General features: G+C 45.3%; 4 protein-coding genes across 4 annotated transcripts; all 4 read right to left on the bottom strand.

Moving 5' to 3' along the window:
• Window positions 1–1,388: 1,388 nt before the first annotated feature.
• On the bottom strand, window positions 1,389–2,887 carry L199_001338 (uncharacterized protein; the record flags this gene model as incomplete). Its single annotated transcript, XM_064887093.1, has 8 exons — window positions 1,389–1,544; window positions 1,825–1,947; window positions 2,009–2,028; window positions 2,110–2,215; window positions 2,289–2,307; window positions 2,374–2,438; window positions 2,491–2,544; window positions 2,618–2,887. 8 exons carry the CDS (start codon window positions 2,885–2,887, stop codon window positions 1,389–1,391), a joined length of 813 nt encoding a protein of 270 aa, XP_064743165.1.
• Window positions 2,888–4,730: 1,843 nt separating this feature from the next.
• L199_001339 (uncharacterized protein) lies at window positions 4,731–5,623 on the bottom strand (the record flags this gene model as incomplete). Its single annotated transcript, XM_064887094.1, has 2 exons — window positions 4,731–5,470; window positions 5,566–5,623. 2 exons carry the CDS (start codon window positions 5,621–5,623, stop codon window positions 4,731–4,733), a joined length of 798 nt encoding a protein of 265 aa, XP_064743166.1.
• A 673-nt stretch (window positions 5,624–6,296) lies between these two features.
• L199_001340 (uncharacterized protein) lies at window positions 6,297–7,844 on the bottom strand (the record flags this gene model as incomplete). Its single annotated transcript, XM_064887095.1, has 8 exons — window positions 6,297–6,352; window positions 6,444–6,601; window positions 6,653–6,908; window positions 7,002–7,091; window positions 7,179–7,337; window positions 7,390–7,433; window positions 7,494–7,550; window positions 7,621–7,844. 8 exons carry the CDS (start codon window positions 7,842–7,844, stop codon window positions 6,297–6,299), a joined length of 1,044 nt encoding a protein of 347 aa, XP_064743167.1.
• Window positions 7,845–9,626: 1,782 nt separating this feature from the next.
• Window positions 9,627–16,171, bottom strand: L199_001341 (uncharacterized protein; the record flags this gene model as incomplete). Its single annotated transcript, XM_064887096.1, has 27 exons — window positions 9,627–9,737; window positions 9,813–9,995; window positions 10,070–10,416; window positions 10,474–10,501; window positions 10,555–11,061; window positions 11,113–11,127; window positions 11,192–11,315; window positions 11,367–11,383; window positions 11,439–11,477; window positions 11,533–11,616; window positions 11,687–11,766; window positions 11,826–11,885; window positions 11,938–11,975; window positions 12,048–12,117; window positions 12,179–12,415; window positions 12,473–12,529; window positions 12,586–12,684; window positions 12,759–13,023; window positions 13,086–13,242; window positions 13,311–13,321; window positions 13,381–13,438; window positions 13,501–14,608; window positions 14,666–14,879; window positions 14,935–15,019; window positions 15,093–15,385; window positions 15,453–15,713; window positions 15,785–16,171. The coding sequence occupies 27 exons, from the start codon at window positions 16,169–16,171 to the stop codon at window positions 9,627–9,629; spliced, it is 4,935 nt and encodes a 1,644-aa protein (XP_064743168.1).
• Between the last annotated feature and the right edge of the window lie 578 nt (window positions 16,172–16,749).

Consider the following 16,749-nt stretch of genomic DNA (forward strand, 5'->3'; position numbering starts at 1 on the left):
ATTTCGGGATGATTTCGAAGATGAAGGTTGGCCCACTTCGGTTGGTGGAGACTAACTATTCGAGTGAGGGTGGGGAGGATGTGCGTAATCTTATCTTTTGGTTATTTACCAAATTCTAGAAAAAAAAACAACTAGATTTTATGGTTTGCGTAGAGTTTATACCCCTCGTGTCTGATATCGTAAAAATCGTAACTCGTAACTCGTGTCGTTCTCGTTATTTTGTCTCTTTTTCGCTTCTTAAAGAGATGAAAGTCAAAACTTGCTTGATGACGCTATACGCTACAGTATGCTGTTGATTTCGAGGTCGTAACACGTTTGAATGATGTTAAATGGTCGTAAAGTGGTACGTCTGACTAGGGTGGAGCCTTGTTGAGGAAATTATAATTATAATGCTGTATATATATATATGAATATTATAAGAAAGTAAGGAGACCAAAGTAATCGAAAGAGAATTATACAGAGACAAGTAAGGGATACAGAGGAGAGATACTAGAGAAGAGATGATTTATACATATCTCTTGAGCTCACAGAAAGGACTAGTGTAATGGCCGATTACGAGACCAAGCTAAAAACGTCGATCATGAGCACAGAGAGAGAGAATGTGAAAGCCTCCCATTCATTGCCATCATTTTTAGCGTGGTTCCCGTTGATATTTCAATAGGTGGCAACTGTTTTGTCTCGAATACGTAGATCACGCCTTGTCATGAGGCATGCACAATAGCTCTCCTAATAGCTCTCCGCATATATGAGAGGTAAAAACGGGCGGGTCGACTTTTTACTATATTTCACTCATGAGATGCAAAGCTATGATGAGATTTCAAGCCACACTCTATATCCTAAACAGCTGTAAGTCTACCTCATGTTTCATACCACCCCGTACTCCTATTCCTCAGAAAGGCTTGGCTTGAGAAACGCCTTCTCGAACAGAAAAGGAGGATCTGAGTATGTCACCTAAAATTCCCATTAATGGCAAAATGGAATGCGGCAAAGATTCAGGTTGACTTATACTCATTTTCGACACATGGGAAAAAGGAACTGCGTTCTTCTTTTGTGGTTGGTTTGGGTTCGGTTCCAATCTTGTGCCTTTTTCTTCTTCTTTCTTCTTCTTCGGCATGATAAGATTTAGTTGTTTCTCACGACTCCTTTTCTTTTCGTCTTGATTCCTCTCCGCGTAAAAGTAACCATATACCATGTGATTACGATTACGGGTGATTCGTCATCTTTGACTTTTACCTCTTCGATTAAGGTTTTTATATCAAAGACTCATGGCATTTTCGGCAGAACCCGTATTTTATAAAAAGGGGATCTCATCAATCTACAGATACCGTACAAACGCTGCTGGAGCCCACATTCTGTCCCTGACCCCACCTGATACATGTATTTTCATACTACAAGCGATCCTCCATCCTGACTCCCAAATTCTTATTAACATCCAAACCCATTTGTCTGCGTTTGGCAATCTCAGTACGTTCAGCTTCTACTCTTCTCAACTCTGCTATTTTCTCTTTGGACAAGAACGTCTCTTTTTCCTTGGGTGCCGAAGTCTGCAATATGAGAAGGAACAGTCATTATAATGCCCTTCTGCACTTTGCGAGATAGGAGGCTTTCGGAATCAAATTTGGAATTGTTGTCGGATTCAATTAAAAAAGTAATTCGGACTTTCAAAGTTGAATAAACTTCACGCCAGATCCTCTTGATCATGTGCAAGGAAGAGGTACGAGGGATGTGATGATGAAATAGATGCACGAGGAACGCAAATCATGTGGACCACAGGGCGAGGGACCATGGAAGTAAAATGAAGGAACCGAGGGGATGAAGACTCACTCTCAAGCTCGATGAATGAGCCTTCATATCGGCCAACGGGTCATATCCTCCACTTTCGTCCGGAAGAGTTTGACCGGATCGTATCATGTTCATCTTGAATTCGTATTTGCTCATATCGTAGTACTGCGATACATCAGATGAGCGATATAACCCATTTTGCACTGTGCCGAGGGAAAGTATATACCTTTTCATGTGGAAGCGTAGCTATGTGGGTGGGCCCGTCAGTTTTGTCTCTCTGTAACCGAAAGCTCAATGGATTCATGGTGAAACTTTAGCTGGACTAACCTGTATTGTAGTCCTCGACAAAAACGGCAAATTCTTTCTTGGTTCTATCTTTCGATATGGTCTCAGGATTGATTTTTCGCTCTTCGACCAGCCATGCTCGGAATTCCTATCCCGATCAATGAACCGGTCAGAATTCAGAGTCGGAAAGCACAAGCATCAACAGGGACGCTAGAACATACAGAGTCTTTCTTTGGAAGACTAGACCAATTGTCAGCTTTGTATCCTCTTGATGCTCTAAAGAAAATGGGTCATGCGTTCACTCACTCAATCTCGGATATTATCCCATATTGTCCCCATTTAGCTGTTGACGAGGCTGTACCCTTTCTCTTCTGCTCATGCTGTCGGCTCTCTTATTCATGTCGTGGAGAATTTACAACTTACTTTATCTTTCTTGGCCTTCTTCTCCTTCTTCTTCTCTTTTCTTCGCCTCCTCTCCTATAAGCATAATCATATATCAGCTGCGCATACTCTCCTGACAAGATGTAGCTGGCAGTATGACTATACATACTTCTCTATCTTCCTTGTCTCTTCTCCTTTCTCGTTCTTTCCTTTTCCTGCGCCTCCTTTCATCCTCGCTCTCACTCTCACTCTCACTTTCAGAGTCCGACGAGCCAGATGAGCTATACGATCCTGATCTAGATCTACGTCTACGGTGGTTTGACCTTCTTTCATTATCTTTATCTTTTGAATGACGATGAGAAGGTGATCGCGATCGAGAGCGAGATCGACTTGCTCGTGTCAGCTTGACTGAATCGGTCGTAGAACAAAGGGTGGCCATTTTGACAAGAAGGGGCGAAGTGATGATGATACTCACCTGTATTTGTCTCTGTTCCTATGAGACCTGTGTCTCTCTCTTTCTCTGTCTCTACTACTGCTTCTGCTTCTGCTTCTATGCTCGTCCCTTCTACCATTTCTGTCCGACCGAGAATGATATCTATCCTTGTCGTAGTCTCGCGTTCGGTCCCTATCTCTATCACGTCTGTCGCGCTCGCTACTTCGATCTCGGTGTCGATCAGATCGCTCAGTGTCTCTCTTATTGTCCATTATGCCGTTCGCGAAAATGTATTGTACGTTCCTCAAGGGATATATCCAATGTATGGGTGTAGTCGCAAACATGAGTGAGTTGTATAGAGAGATTCAATATGTGAAGTGCGAATTGTCTGTGGTGGAGGGAGATGAGTGATCGACTCTTTGTGGCAGTGGCATCCGCCCATGAAGTACTGTAGCTCTAAAAGACATAGCCATGTGCATTTCGAGACGATTTGTGATAGCAAGAACAGCACACACGCCATGCATGATAAGAAGTACATCCAAGGTATCATCGTCTCCTCTTGCTTCCATCAACTCGCTGCCAACCTCCTGATCGATATGCTGAATCTTCCCAGCCTACCACCTCCCTTCTTGGAAGTTCCGCAAACTCACATCTCTCCCCGAATTTCTTGCATCTACTACATGCCGGGAATTTGTTTGACCACCCTCTCTTCATGCTCCATTCTGTCCACTTCCCAGTGTCACCCCTTGAATACTCCGCAAGTCGAGCATCGAACTTGTCACTGTCTTTTTTGGTCAATAGGCACTGAGTGCTAGCGCGCTCGCATTGATGACAGCCTGATCTTGAAGATGGGGGGGGTCCCTTCTTTGGGGTTTATGAGCGCCTTGTAATTTGTCCCCTGGTCTTTTTTTTTAAGCCACTTGGGGTCGCTGTTGGGTCATGCGTTCCCGTGGGTGACCGAATGTGGGAAGAAGGGGTCACAGCCGGGAATTTTGCTGCGCCCTCTTCTGGCTGTAACTGCTCCGCACCTGGGATTTTTAGCTCATCCTGGTCAGTACTCAACGCAGGCAGTACGTTTCCAACAGAAATGTGATCGAAAGGTATATCCATGTAAAAGAAACTATCAAAGTCGTCAAGATTCCTCCCATTTTGATCTCTGTGAGAACCTCCAAGGGTGGATTCATACGGGTTGACCTCTTCTTCCATTTCTGAGCGGTTTGGGCCTTGATACTGGTGTGAACTCGCTCCAAAATTGGGCATCCCAGCACCCGCTAAATGCCTTAAATCGAAATGGTTCCATCAGCTACCCTGCTCCCGTTATACCTGGGCAATCAGCCTCACGAGTCCAGTTGAAATATATTATCGTTCACGGCTTCTATCTCAGGGTACAAGACAATCAGTCTGGCGTGCCCTTCCTCTGTCTGAAAGGCGATGGGCGCCCAACTTTGTTCACCTGCCCATGCGCTGTCATCAAAGTCATCGATCCCTGTATCTGCGTCTGTATCCAATGTATCCATGATCTTGTTGATGCAAATCGATCAGCTAATTGGGGCGGTGACGTGTTATAAACTGATTCTACCATTAGGACTTGCAGATGCAAATCAGAACTAGAAGTGTCTCATGCGCTGACTTTCGATTCGATACATGAAACTTTCAAAAGGGTTTTGCCTTTCCGTCCTTTGATAACCTCGAAGCTTCACTGGGAAGCCCTATAGATGACGAGTCAGATAGGAATTGAGGACAGACGATGCGCCTCGTACACCAGGCTCCAAAGTCTGATGTGTATCTCCAAGTGCAATCCTCTGTCATACCTCAACGTATGCTATGCATGACCAACTACAATACATGATCACTTTGACTTTGCTTTACTCAGTTTGGCCCTATTTGTCTTTGTTCTATATTCTGACATTCCTCCTTTACCCACAACGTCCCATCTTGGAACTTCCTTAAACTCACATCTTTCGCTTATAATTCTGCACCTATTACAGACGGGGAACTTTCTCGCGCGACTATTCATGCTCCATGCTTCCCATTCCTCAGTTGTACCGGCTGTATACTCTTCGAACCTATCTCGCAACCTTCCATTGTCGTCCTCGGTCAGCTTGCAAGCATGACTCGTCTTTATACACCTCCTACAGCCCTTACCAACTGATGGAGAAAGGCTCTCCTTGGGCTCTTTACGTCTTCTTCTTCCTGCACCAGGCGGAACACTAGAGATTGAAGGGATCCTTGATCTGGGATCTGGTGTGGTTGTGGTCGCGGATGTCGATACGCTCGCAGTTGATAGTGCTGGCGAATCCATAGTGAATGCTAGCGTGGATGACACAGGACAGCTGGTCATACCGTCGGAATTGCCTTCCCAGATACTCTCGTCCCTTGACGAGCTAGCAATTGGCAGTGTGCCCCCGAAAAATAAGTGCTGAGGTGCTAAGACCGCTGAATCGGCAATGCTTGTACTGGGCATTGTTGTCATTCCCATGGATATGTCCACTTCATGATGGAATTGATAAGGAGTATGAGTGGTGGCTACGGTTGATGTCGGATTGAAGGACCAGTCGAAATTGAATATATCACCATCCTGACTGACTCCTAACGAGGGTGAAAGCGAGATCGTCAATATACTATGTTTCTCTTGTGCGAGGACCCAAAGCTCCCTCTTCGAGGCACAGTGCTTCAGAACTCACCATCCCATACTCTATCGTCTACATCGTCGTGTCCGTGATCGATACCCTCTGAGTTCATGTTGTCGAGTATGGATCAATATTTATTTGAAATTTTACCCTTTTTGTGTTGGTTCCAGATGGTTTGAATAGATTATATTAAGCTATGATATGCGAGAACAATCGAAGTACTAACCTTGACATATACACACATGGCTCCTACTATGTGCTGGTGATGGTCGAGCTGTGAAGAGCTGAGATAGAAACCAAAGTGGCAGGTCTTCCTTTCATCTGGTGAAGTGGTCCAGTAAATTCTGACAGGGAGCCAGTCCGATCTGAACGGAGGCACCAAGTCCTCTCCAAGGCCAAACGATTATGAAGGTGCGGATACGATCGCAAACCTGGTCGACATTGTGATATAAGTTGCATCAAAACACACCCACATATATATAAACTATAAATCAAAAGAAGAGAAAGAAGTTATAAAAGTTTACTTCAAATGTCCAATATCATCACATCCTCACCACCGTACCCTCAGGTAGCACTGTTTCAAATCACAGATAATACCGAGTGAATGCGATGATACAGTGTGAATGTCGAGTAAAGATTAGTTAATAACCGAAGAAAGAGAGAGAGAAGAAACGAGATTCCTTTCCTGAGAGAAAAGGGAATCCTAATTGTCCGATACATTCCGATTTGCTTCTTGTTGCTATACACATTTGATGAGAGTTGTGATTTGAAGGGGAAGAACATCATTATACGGGAACACATGATGTGCCGTTGGCTTGGAATCCTTGTTTACAGGAGTAAACTATCAAGTGTCGTCAGTGAATGTTTACCAGTGACTCATCACGAGATGACGATGGATGTGGGTCAAATGAGGGTTAGCCTCGTGTACTTACCAGCACATGAACCAATCTCACAGCCAACAAAAAGGGCGTGAGGGATTTGAGTACAATCTTGACCACCTGATCCGATACAGCCTCCACAGGCTTCGAGCTCAGTAGCAAAGTCAACGCATTCGTAAGCCCATTCACCACCCAAGGCAGAAGGCACGGTACTGCAAACAAAAATATCAGCTCTGGTCTTAACTACTATGTATGTTACTTACCAAGCGTGGAGATCACCTGGGCAGTACATCTTATCGAGATCGTTTTGAGGGAAAGATAAAGCTTGTTGACCGTCTGTAAGATCTCTCTTCCAACCTTTATGATTTGATAGAGATGACCACCAATTTTCAAAGTCAGCTTGATTGAACTTGCCTCCCCATGGGAACTTGCCACCTTGATGACCATGTTCAGACTGACCTTTACCACCGTTGTTTCCTGCCTTGCCTGATGGACCGGGATTACCACCGCCACAGCATTCTGTAGATACAGCACCACACCATCAGCACTCGGCACATCCTACAATCGAGTGATGGTAAAGTGTAGAGTAGAGGAATAGAATGAAAAACTCACGGTTGTGGTCATCCCAATCGCCACAGCCAGGTTCAGGGGATCCAGGACCGGTAGGTAAACATTTCTTGAGGTTCTTGTGCCAGAACCAACCTATAATGGGGATGGTGCATATACGCATAGGTGTCAATAGCACTTCTGTTTGGAGATGGAAGATATGGAAGACAGAAGGATACTCACCTTTTGGACATGATTTGCCTTTGGGGCAGTCGCCTTTAGGAGGGTTCCATTGCCAGTCGTTATCGCAACAAGTACCGGAACGATCGTGCCACCATTGACCACCGTGGCATTTACCAGTGTTCTTCACACATTTGTGTGTTTTCTTGTCGTAAGTGTAGCCTATCATAGATTATCAGCTGTTATATTCTCATGGACAGGAGTACGGACCTACCTTCACCACAGTCACATGGGGATACTTCCTTAGGGGGGATACAGCTTGTACGAGATGAGCAACAGCCAAAAGATCCGGTACAACAGAATCGATGTTCGACTCACCAATCAGTTTTGAAATGTTTGCTCCATCCGAAAGGACATTCGTTATCTCTCTTAGGTCTATGTTGACAAGACATATCAATATCGAACTGTCCGAATAGCGGGATGGTGAAGAAGAAAAGGATCTCACGGTGTTCTAGTGTGATCCGAGCAGCAGAGTGGACTACCGTTGAAGTCAGTGAAGAAACTTCCAGCTGATGAACACCAGTTCTTCTGTTCGTTTGAGGCCTTTTCTTTGATTTGGAGACCACAACCGAAGTTGAAGCTACCACCCAGTTTGAGTCCACCGAAACCACCTGCAGAGACTGATCCGGCCAACGAGAGGAGGGCGACGAAGATTGTGGAGGATCTCATCGTGAATGTAAGGGAAGGGATAGAGGAAGTAGGTGTGTAGGTGTGTTTGGAATCGAGGTAGGTCGAAACAATCAAGGAGGAGGAGGTTATGACAAGGAGGGAGATAAGTCAGATGACAGGAGATGGATTATATCTAGAAATCAATTATTGCTCTGATTTGACCTAACCGATAGATATAACGTTGAAAAAGAATGGTACTTGAACAAAGGAGTGCTTTTTCTGAAGAGGTTGTAGACTGTGTTATGATGAGAATATGAGAATGAGTGAGGTTGGGAAAAGAGAAAAGAAAGGGGGGATCTTCGTTCTTCTTCTCTTGTTTGATGGTATAACTTTATAACAAAGGGAATCAAGCTGATTCTTTAGCTGAGACGAATAAGACGTGAGAAAGATTACTTGTTGTCATCCTTTAGTATTGTTGTCTGACCCTTGTTGTTTAGTTTGCACGACAGAGGGGGCCGAAGAGCATGGTCAGAGCGACTAGGAAGGGATTCCTTCAACTAAACAAAACGGCCTCAACTTTCCCCTAAGATGATGTACATGTAGGATATCACAATCGCCCTAAAACGCACACTCCTCGCATAATGAACCTTGGGAATTTGATCGTACGCTAATGTCTGTGTAGATCAAGGGGTACCAACATTTCATCCAGAGGACGGCTGTCCCAAAGCCAGTATATTGACGCATTTCTGTTGTCTTCTGCTCTATTCCCGTATTGTACGCCATACCTGACCTGTAAGGGTTCAAACAATGTTATTTCCCCTCTGAAAACGTTGTGTAACACTTTGAGTGTAGTTGTTATCCTTTACTTTGTGTCGTTAAGATGCTTAACGCCTTCAAAAGTCGCATTGGGCTGTTCATTACATACCTTGAGGGCGCATAGCCCGACGATCGTGGTAGATGCGTTTATTGGTTGAATCCAACGTTCGTTCTCAAAGGTAGCGAAGCGAGAGACGCAGAGCCTGGACAGATTTAGTACATACTCGTTGACGCTATACACCACAAAAGTATGTTTTCCCGTATTGATCGGTATATTGTCATTGTCCAGGGTTCGTGTTTCAGGTTACGCACTGATCGACTCCACTCGTTTGATGGTCGTTGTCTTTGGAACCAACCTCATGCCCCGCCTCTGAAAAGCGGCCGTACCCGCATACGGAGAGAGATCTTACAGTTCCGTTCTTGTCATAGACGATCCTTTTCACACATTTTCTTATTGCTTCCAATCTCGTTTCATTGTGATACAATTTGTGGGCATTCTATCGTGTATCCAGACATCCCCAATAGCTTTCAAGTCCGGAGATTGCCTTGCTTGGGATCCCTCGAAGATCCTTCCACCTGGGGCGTCGCCAAACGGGAAGAAAGTTCACTGGTGTAAGCTTTGGGTCCTATGGATCCGAGAGACTTATGTCCCGTGCCTCACCCGAAACCTTGCATGATCTCCAAGTTACCAACATTGTACACATGCCTCAGAACAAGAGTCATTGAGTATGATGAACGGAAGGCCGTTGTGGAGCCGAAGAGAGGATATTAAGTGACGCTTGGGCCTCTTGTACCCGATTGTCTCGGGACAGGCATGACACGTCTACAGACGGTCTGTGCGTATGAATCCGTGCTCATTCACCATATATCGTCATGATAAGTTGCATTTCCAGTGGTATGTGAACCATTGGAAAGTATAGTATGCATAGGCAAAGCAGGATAAAATTGGAGATTATTGTAAATTACTAATTATGAAATAGTCCATACCATAAGTTACCTATCACGCAGACCCTCCTGCCTGTCAGACTATTCTTCTTCGCCTTTCTCTTTCTTCTCGGCCGCTTTGTAAAGTTCTTTGTATTTACCTGATTTCTCGCAGAGGGATTTGAAGAGTGAATCGTCTTTTCGTAAGAGATTCTATTTATCACGTCACCAGAACAGATTCAGTTGAATGCCACTTGGTATCAGGAAAGACACGGAACTACCACTTACGATAGGGGTATCGAATTCAGCTACTTTCCCATCTGAAAGAACTAACAATCTATCATAATCGATGACAGACGAAAGACGATGGGCTATAGTGAGCAAAGTGGAAGATTTGAATTCTGATCGAATAGCAGCTTGGATAGCTTCGTCCGTTGCAAAATCCACCGAGGCCGTAGCTTCGTCCATTATCTTCTCACGCATCAATATCAGTATCATCACATGAATGACTTTTCTAAGGAAAGGCAAGGATGACTGAGACTCACAATTAGATTACTCCTTCGCAATAACGCTCTAGCCATGGCTACCAGCTGTCTCTGACCCTGTGAGAAATTGCTTCCGCCCGCCGACACCTCCGTAGTGAGCGTTATGATTGACTTTGAGCCCAGACCGGTAGATCCAGACGGAGCGGGCGAGCTGGCCCTCAAGGCATCTTCAGCAGCAAGAGCTCCTAATCGCTTGGAAGAAGGTACTCTAGATGGAACTCTACTAGCGGGTGGGGATTCTGAAGGACCTAAGTTGACCCTCGAAAGAGCGTCCAAAAGCTCTTCATCGGTGTGCTCATTGAACGGATCCAAATTTTCTCGAACAGTGCCGGAGAATAAGACCGCATCTGAAGACAACATGTCAGCTGATCATCACAACAGTGTCCTAGAAAGATGAAGCTCACCTTGAGGAATATAAGTGATTCGAGATCGCTGATAGGCCACCATCAGCATGACAGAAAGTCCGCATGCCTAGATAAACTTACCAGATCATCTACACCAATCTTGGTGATATCAATTCCATCCAGCCATATAGTACCTCCATAAGGTTCCGCAAACCTCAACAAACTCATTGCCAAAGTAGATTTCCCACTACCTGTCCTACCGATCAAACCAATCTTCTCCCCAGCTTTGATATCGAAAGAACCCTTGAAGACGGTAGGTAAGTCTGGCGCGTATTTGATCTCTAATTCTCTGACGCTGAGGAAATGATCCTTGGTGTTTGTAGAGGGCCAATAAGCAGGTGGACGATTAGAAGGAATGACAGAAGGCGGTTCTTGAGGTAATGAAAGGTATTCTTGCACTCGTTCGACAGAGTTGAAATCCATTTCCAATTGTCCCCAAAACCTTGATACCCAGTAACAAGCTGAAACGAAAGATTGAGCTGATACGATGGCCATACCTGCTGATCCCGCTGGGACAGCACCACTCAAAGCGAAGAGAGTGGTTAGGAACACTGAGACGGCTCCTAGGACATCAAATCGGAGCAGGAGCTGAGAATGGCTAAGTGAGCTAAGAACCCTTATCAGTGCAGGCGAGCTCACCCATCGATTCATCATCTGTAGCATTCACGACAAGAGATTATCAGCGAAATTCCATCTCGTTCGATGTCATCGAACTCACCCAGTAGTAATAGAAGGCCTGATGAGTCTTATCAACCTGCTCACATAATTGTTTCATGAATCTTGCTTCTACCGAGAAAGCTCGAACAGAAATAACACCATCGAGGAGCTCGGCAAAACCGGAGCTGTTTGGCAGTCAGCACCTCGGTCTGACTGTGCACGAACAGCTAGCTTACAATATGGGAGATTTAAGCTACAGAGTAATGTCAGCCGATGTCATATAGTCGGATACGCCTGATGCGACTCACAGTAGCCTCCAAACGTCTCAGACTTCGTCCGACTCTCAGCTATGGCAACCACCAAAGTCAGCAAAAAGCCCGTACGTATTCGAAAATCACTCACGTAGACTACGGAATATTGATAGTACAGATAACTGATGACAGCAGCAGGCACTAAAAACCATGGCACAATAGCAGCTACGACGGCCTACATGATGACTCGTCCGTCAGATCTGATATGACACGATTTTCCAAATGATGAGCCGTCAGATACGTACGATAGCACCGATCAAACTTGCTACATATATGATGACGGTTCTGAGAGCACCATTGAGAGACGAATCGATAGTTTCGACATCTGACCATTCGTCTCGGTCAGCTTGCTTGGAACAGAAGCCATGGTACAATTTCGCTCACCTCGGGAGAATCGATTGATGATTCGGCCCACAGGGGTAGTGTTGAAGAATCGTACGGTAGCTATCCCAATCATGTCAGGCGACATGCATTTTACTAGGGAATTTCGACTCACATCGCATAACTCGATCTAATAGCCTGTCGTGCAAATTACTATATAAGAGCTTTGTCAGGATCCTTCGCATGAACGCAAAACAGCACACACAGCACACAAATCAGACTCACATCGCCGCTCGATAAGAGCTCCAAGATCCGACCGCACTAGAAGCAACTCCGAAGAGGGCCGCGCCGAGGACTTGTAAGAGAGACGAGAGGTTAGGTTCACGATGCCGAGACAGGTACCTCTTTCAACTCACCGATACCAGTGTAGACAGTCAGATAGAAGCCGGGGTTAGTCTGAGCAGGAGGGAAGTGTGATTTGATTCCTCTCATTGCCGGAGCTATGTCGGTGATGTTAGAGATCATCACACGAGTAGTATGATGCAAAACGTGTTGATGCAAATCTGTGTGATGGTAGTATTGAGTCGGGTCCATTACAGCAGGTTTGAAAAGGGTGAACAAGGTGTCGTGACTTGTGAATCGGGTGGTATAAGCTATCATGATGGCGGATGTAAGCTTGATCCAGGTCCTTGAAAAATGAAGATGCTTACCTTCACCCCATACTTTGAGCCACCATCGTTCGGCGATGGTCAACCCTTGATTGAGCACTATCGATAAAGTCAATGTCAGCTGCAACTGAATGAGAGGATTGGAAGCCACTCACATAGCACCATGAGGGTCCATACCCAAGTAACGTAGGTAGCAGCGACGATATAAAGCTTGTATGTCTCCCATTTGACGTTTCCGACGGCTCGTTCCTCGTCTAGCAGTCCCAGCGGAATCAGCACTTGTCAAACCCAGGAAATCTCGAAGGCAGGAAAGCACGCAAGAACATACCTTGAATCAATTTCTTTCCTGGACCTTTCTTCTTGACCTTCTTCTCAGCCGCATCAACAGCCTCGACCTCTTCTGCGACCTCTTCTTTGGCTACTATAGCTTCAGATTTCGTCACTTCGGCCTCCTCTAGCGCTACTAGACCATCCAGTTCTCCTGCTGATCGTAGCTCGTCAGGTGTACCCTGCGCATCTATCCTGCCGTCCAGAATACGTATAAGATAATCAGACGAGGGAAGGAGAAGTTCAACATGGTGGGACACGAGGATCTGGCATGATATCAAGTGAGCTACGCTCTTTCTCAACATGAAAGAAGGGAGGCACAGCTCACCACGGTACGCCCTTCTAAAATCGGTCCATTCAAACATCTATCAGTCAGGTGTTTGGCAGTATGTGAGTCGACAGCTGCAAGCGGATCATCGAGTAGAACATGCTGTGTGTAGGAGTATACGGCTCGGGCAAGAGCGACTCGAGCTTTTTGACCACCACTGTGGACAACAGGAATAATTCAGTACTTATGGCCTCTTGGTGATTGATGTAAAATCTGACAACACACCTCAATGATACCTAGGGAATGACGGCAAGCCTATCAGCTAGTTCAACTTTCTAAAGGGACATTGACTTACTCCTTTGGCACCGATTTCAGTCTGATCACCATCTTCCAACATATCCAGATCGGGGTTTCTAACCAATCAATCATAAGTCTCTTCCCATCAAGTAACCTTTTCTGTTCGAGAAAAACTTACAAAGCACAAGCATCCAATACCATTTCATACCTATCCTCATCAAACTCTTCTCCGAATAAGATATTATCCTTAATACTCTTTTGCTGCAACCACGGAGTCTGAGAGGCATAGGCGATCGAATTCCTTAATCCATCTTCGTTCACTTGCGTATAATTTTTCGGCAGATATGATTTCCCATTAAGTAATTCCATTTCACCTAATAACGCAATCAAGATTGCCGTTTTACCTGATCCAGTAGGTCCAGTGATAACCGATAATTTACCTATGGGAAAGTCCACATTCAAATCTGACAGAGTGAAATAACTCTCTCCGTCCTCCTGAGGCGATTCGGTAGAATCAACCGCAGTGGTACTCGTACTTCTCTGTGGTGAAGGTGGCTCAACTGTGGTGGTAGGTTTTGAAGGAGAAGGATCGGATTGTTTGCCCGTATTCCATCTGAAGGAAGCGTTCTCAAATCCTATCTTGGTAGGAGCAACATCTTTAGGATCGGATGACCGCTTGAGGGAACATACCCAATCTGGAACTTCATCTTCAGCTAAGAAATCTTCGATACGCTTGACAGATACGTGAGCTTGAAGCAGGATAACTACGAAAGTGGGGATGACGTTGAGAGGCATTCGGAGCATCGAGAATAATGAAATGGCAGTGAAAGCGACAGATACGGTTAATTCTCGTTTAGCGATGACGATGTAGCAGAAGAAAGAGACCAAAGTGACGAAGATTGGAGCAAGTGACCAAAGGAGTGAGAACCAGATTCCATTGAATAGTGACCGAACCATTTGTTTCATTTCTTTAGCTCTGGCATCGGCGGCTCGGTTTTTCCATTGTTCGATCCAGGCGAAGAATTTGATAAATTGGATAGCTCCGATCAACTCGTTCATAACTCCAATTCGCTTGTCTCTAGCTTTGAGCAACTCCTGAGTGATCTTGACACTTCTCTTGGAGACGAATGAGTTCAGTGGAGTAGCAACGAGGAGCACGACTACACCGGCAAACGCAGACCAGCCGAGGATGTTATAGAGGAACACAGAGGCAACGATTATTTCGAATGGTGCACCGTAAATGTAGTACCCTCCACTGACAGTGTTTCCGATCCGATTGGTGTCGCCTAAATCATTCGTCAGCTTACACTCCAATTCCATGTAGACAATCTTGGCGGTCTCACCTGCCATGAGATTGACGACCTTTCCACTATCCGCATTACTCTTCTTTTCCGCGTTACCGCCTTCTTTATCCTTGCTTTCATCTTCTTTGGCGGCTACTACCCCAGATGCATCTTTCCTTCTTAGCGCTTTATCATAGATTGCAGCTGTAAGTTCGGCTTTGATCCTGAGGGTCGCTCTTCGACCATGCCACAGATGAAGAAGATCCACCAGAGCCTGCGAGAGACAAATGGTCAGCGCGATCTTAACGTGCAACCGCAAGCTGACATACCTTGAGCGTGGAAGCAAGGAATGCTAAGAAAGCGAATATATACGCTTGCGACATAGCTTTGGGTGATTTGTTGTCAAGTCCGTCCCTGCCATATACATACTCGTCAGCTTCACTCGACTGATATACAAAGCGTCTTTAAATAAGCTGACTTGACTTACAAGATCTTTTTGAGGAAATAAGGGCCAGCATAGTTGAATACCACAGCCAGCAGAGTCAAACCAGCATCTAGCCCTAAATCTAATCTATTCGCTAAGAAGATCTGTTTCAGCAATGAACTAGTTTTGAGTTGTCTGAAGCGATCGAACACGACTGAGGTTTGTTGAGTTAGAGATAATTTTGGTAGGTCCTCCGGTTCTAATTCCTTTGCTGCTCCTTCAAGGATGAATTGGTTTACCCAGTTGAACGATAGCCACGAGTAAAGCGTTACGTCGTCATCTAATGATACTTCGGGCTACAACATCATATACGTACAGATCAGTTGTGTGTAGCAGATCCCGAAGGGGGAAGGAAGACCTCACCAATCTCGAAAGGACCTCTGGACCAGCTAACTTGAGCCCAAACAACACCAACAACATTATCGAAACACAGAGAATGTTCCCGATCTCAAACGTAAATTTCCATTTGGTCGCCCAAAATGGAAGTTGATGTGTGACTGTCTGGATATACCATGCGTTTCCGAGCGAGCAAAGTGAGATTGTCAAAAGGATGAATAGGATTGAGATGGTCGAGTATGGTGGGGTGGTCAATGGTCTTAAAGTGAATTGGAGGAAGAATGCGATCTATCGAGAGATAACCTCACGTCAGCTTTCTAAAGATATTCAACTTGGACGGTAGTGTCAGATCAGCTTACCCAGACTAACACCATACCAGCAGAAGCCAATATACCGGTTATCTTCTCACTCCCATCTCTGTGAGCTACACCGAGAATCTGCCAGCCTGTTATACCAATCCAACAGGATGCCTCGACGAGGGAGAGAACAGCCAAAACGGCTTCTCGCCATACGTTGGGTCTTCTTCTATGTTCTTCATCCCGTTCGTCCTTGGATGGAGGCTCTGCGGGTACTAAGGATTGCAGTGGTACGAGATCGGATACGAGGGAATGAAAGAATCGTCTGACTGGTTTGAAGGGAGGAAGTGAGATGAGGAAGGTAAGTAGAAGTATGGAGAGGGAAGAGATGGTCCGTATGGATGACAGGGATTCGGGTGAGAATGCCTGAAAGGCGGATTCAGTAATCATCCTTGTTGGAGTAGGCGGTTTCTGATGGTTGAACGATGGTTTTTTTTTTTTTTTTTTTTCTTCGCGTTGTTGAGGGGAGAAGAACACTTACCGAGAGGTGAGTCATTATTTATATCCTAGCTCTATGGTCTACTCCGATTCATTTGAGATGATTATTTTAAGAGATCAATGCGTTGAGTAAACAAGCTAATCAAGAAAGACCTGTACGGTCAATCGACCAAAGGAAGATAGCTGCAACGGATTTCCGGATTTCCAACTTTCCAATAGTTTGCGTGCGGTAGACTATTTAGCAATTATGAGCAAGCGTGTTTATGTTGATGTTTTCTAACTATGATAATGTCGTCAACAGAGTGGGTAGCTCTTGATTGTGTGTCTATGCTCCATGTACGCGTCTTTCAACTTTTGCAAAGACCATCTCTTACCCATTGATCATTGATCATCGACCATACTCGAGCACTTATCTCACGGTTGACCTGATCCAACTCTTCACCGCCGGCCGACTGCCAACCCGGGGGCTCCTTCAAGCGACACGTGGCGTAAACCACATCCTGTCAATCCATTTGCACGCCTAACTGTCG

Source organism: Kwoniella botswanensis, chromosome 1 (genome assembly GCF_036426115.1).
Source record: "Kwoniella botswanensis chromosome 1, complete sequence".
Classification (NCBI taxonomy): Eukaryota; Fungi; Basidiomycota; class Tremellomycetes; order Tremellales; family Cryptococcaceae; genus Kwoniella; species Kwoniella botswanensis.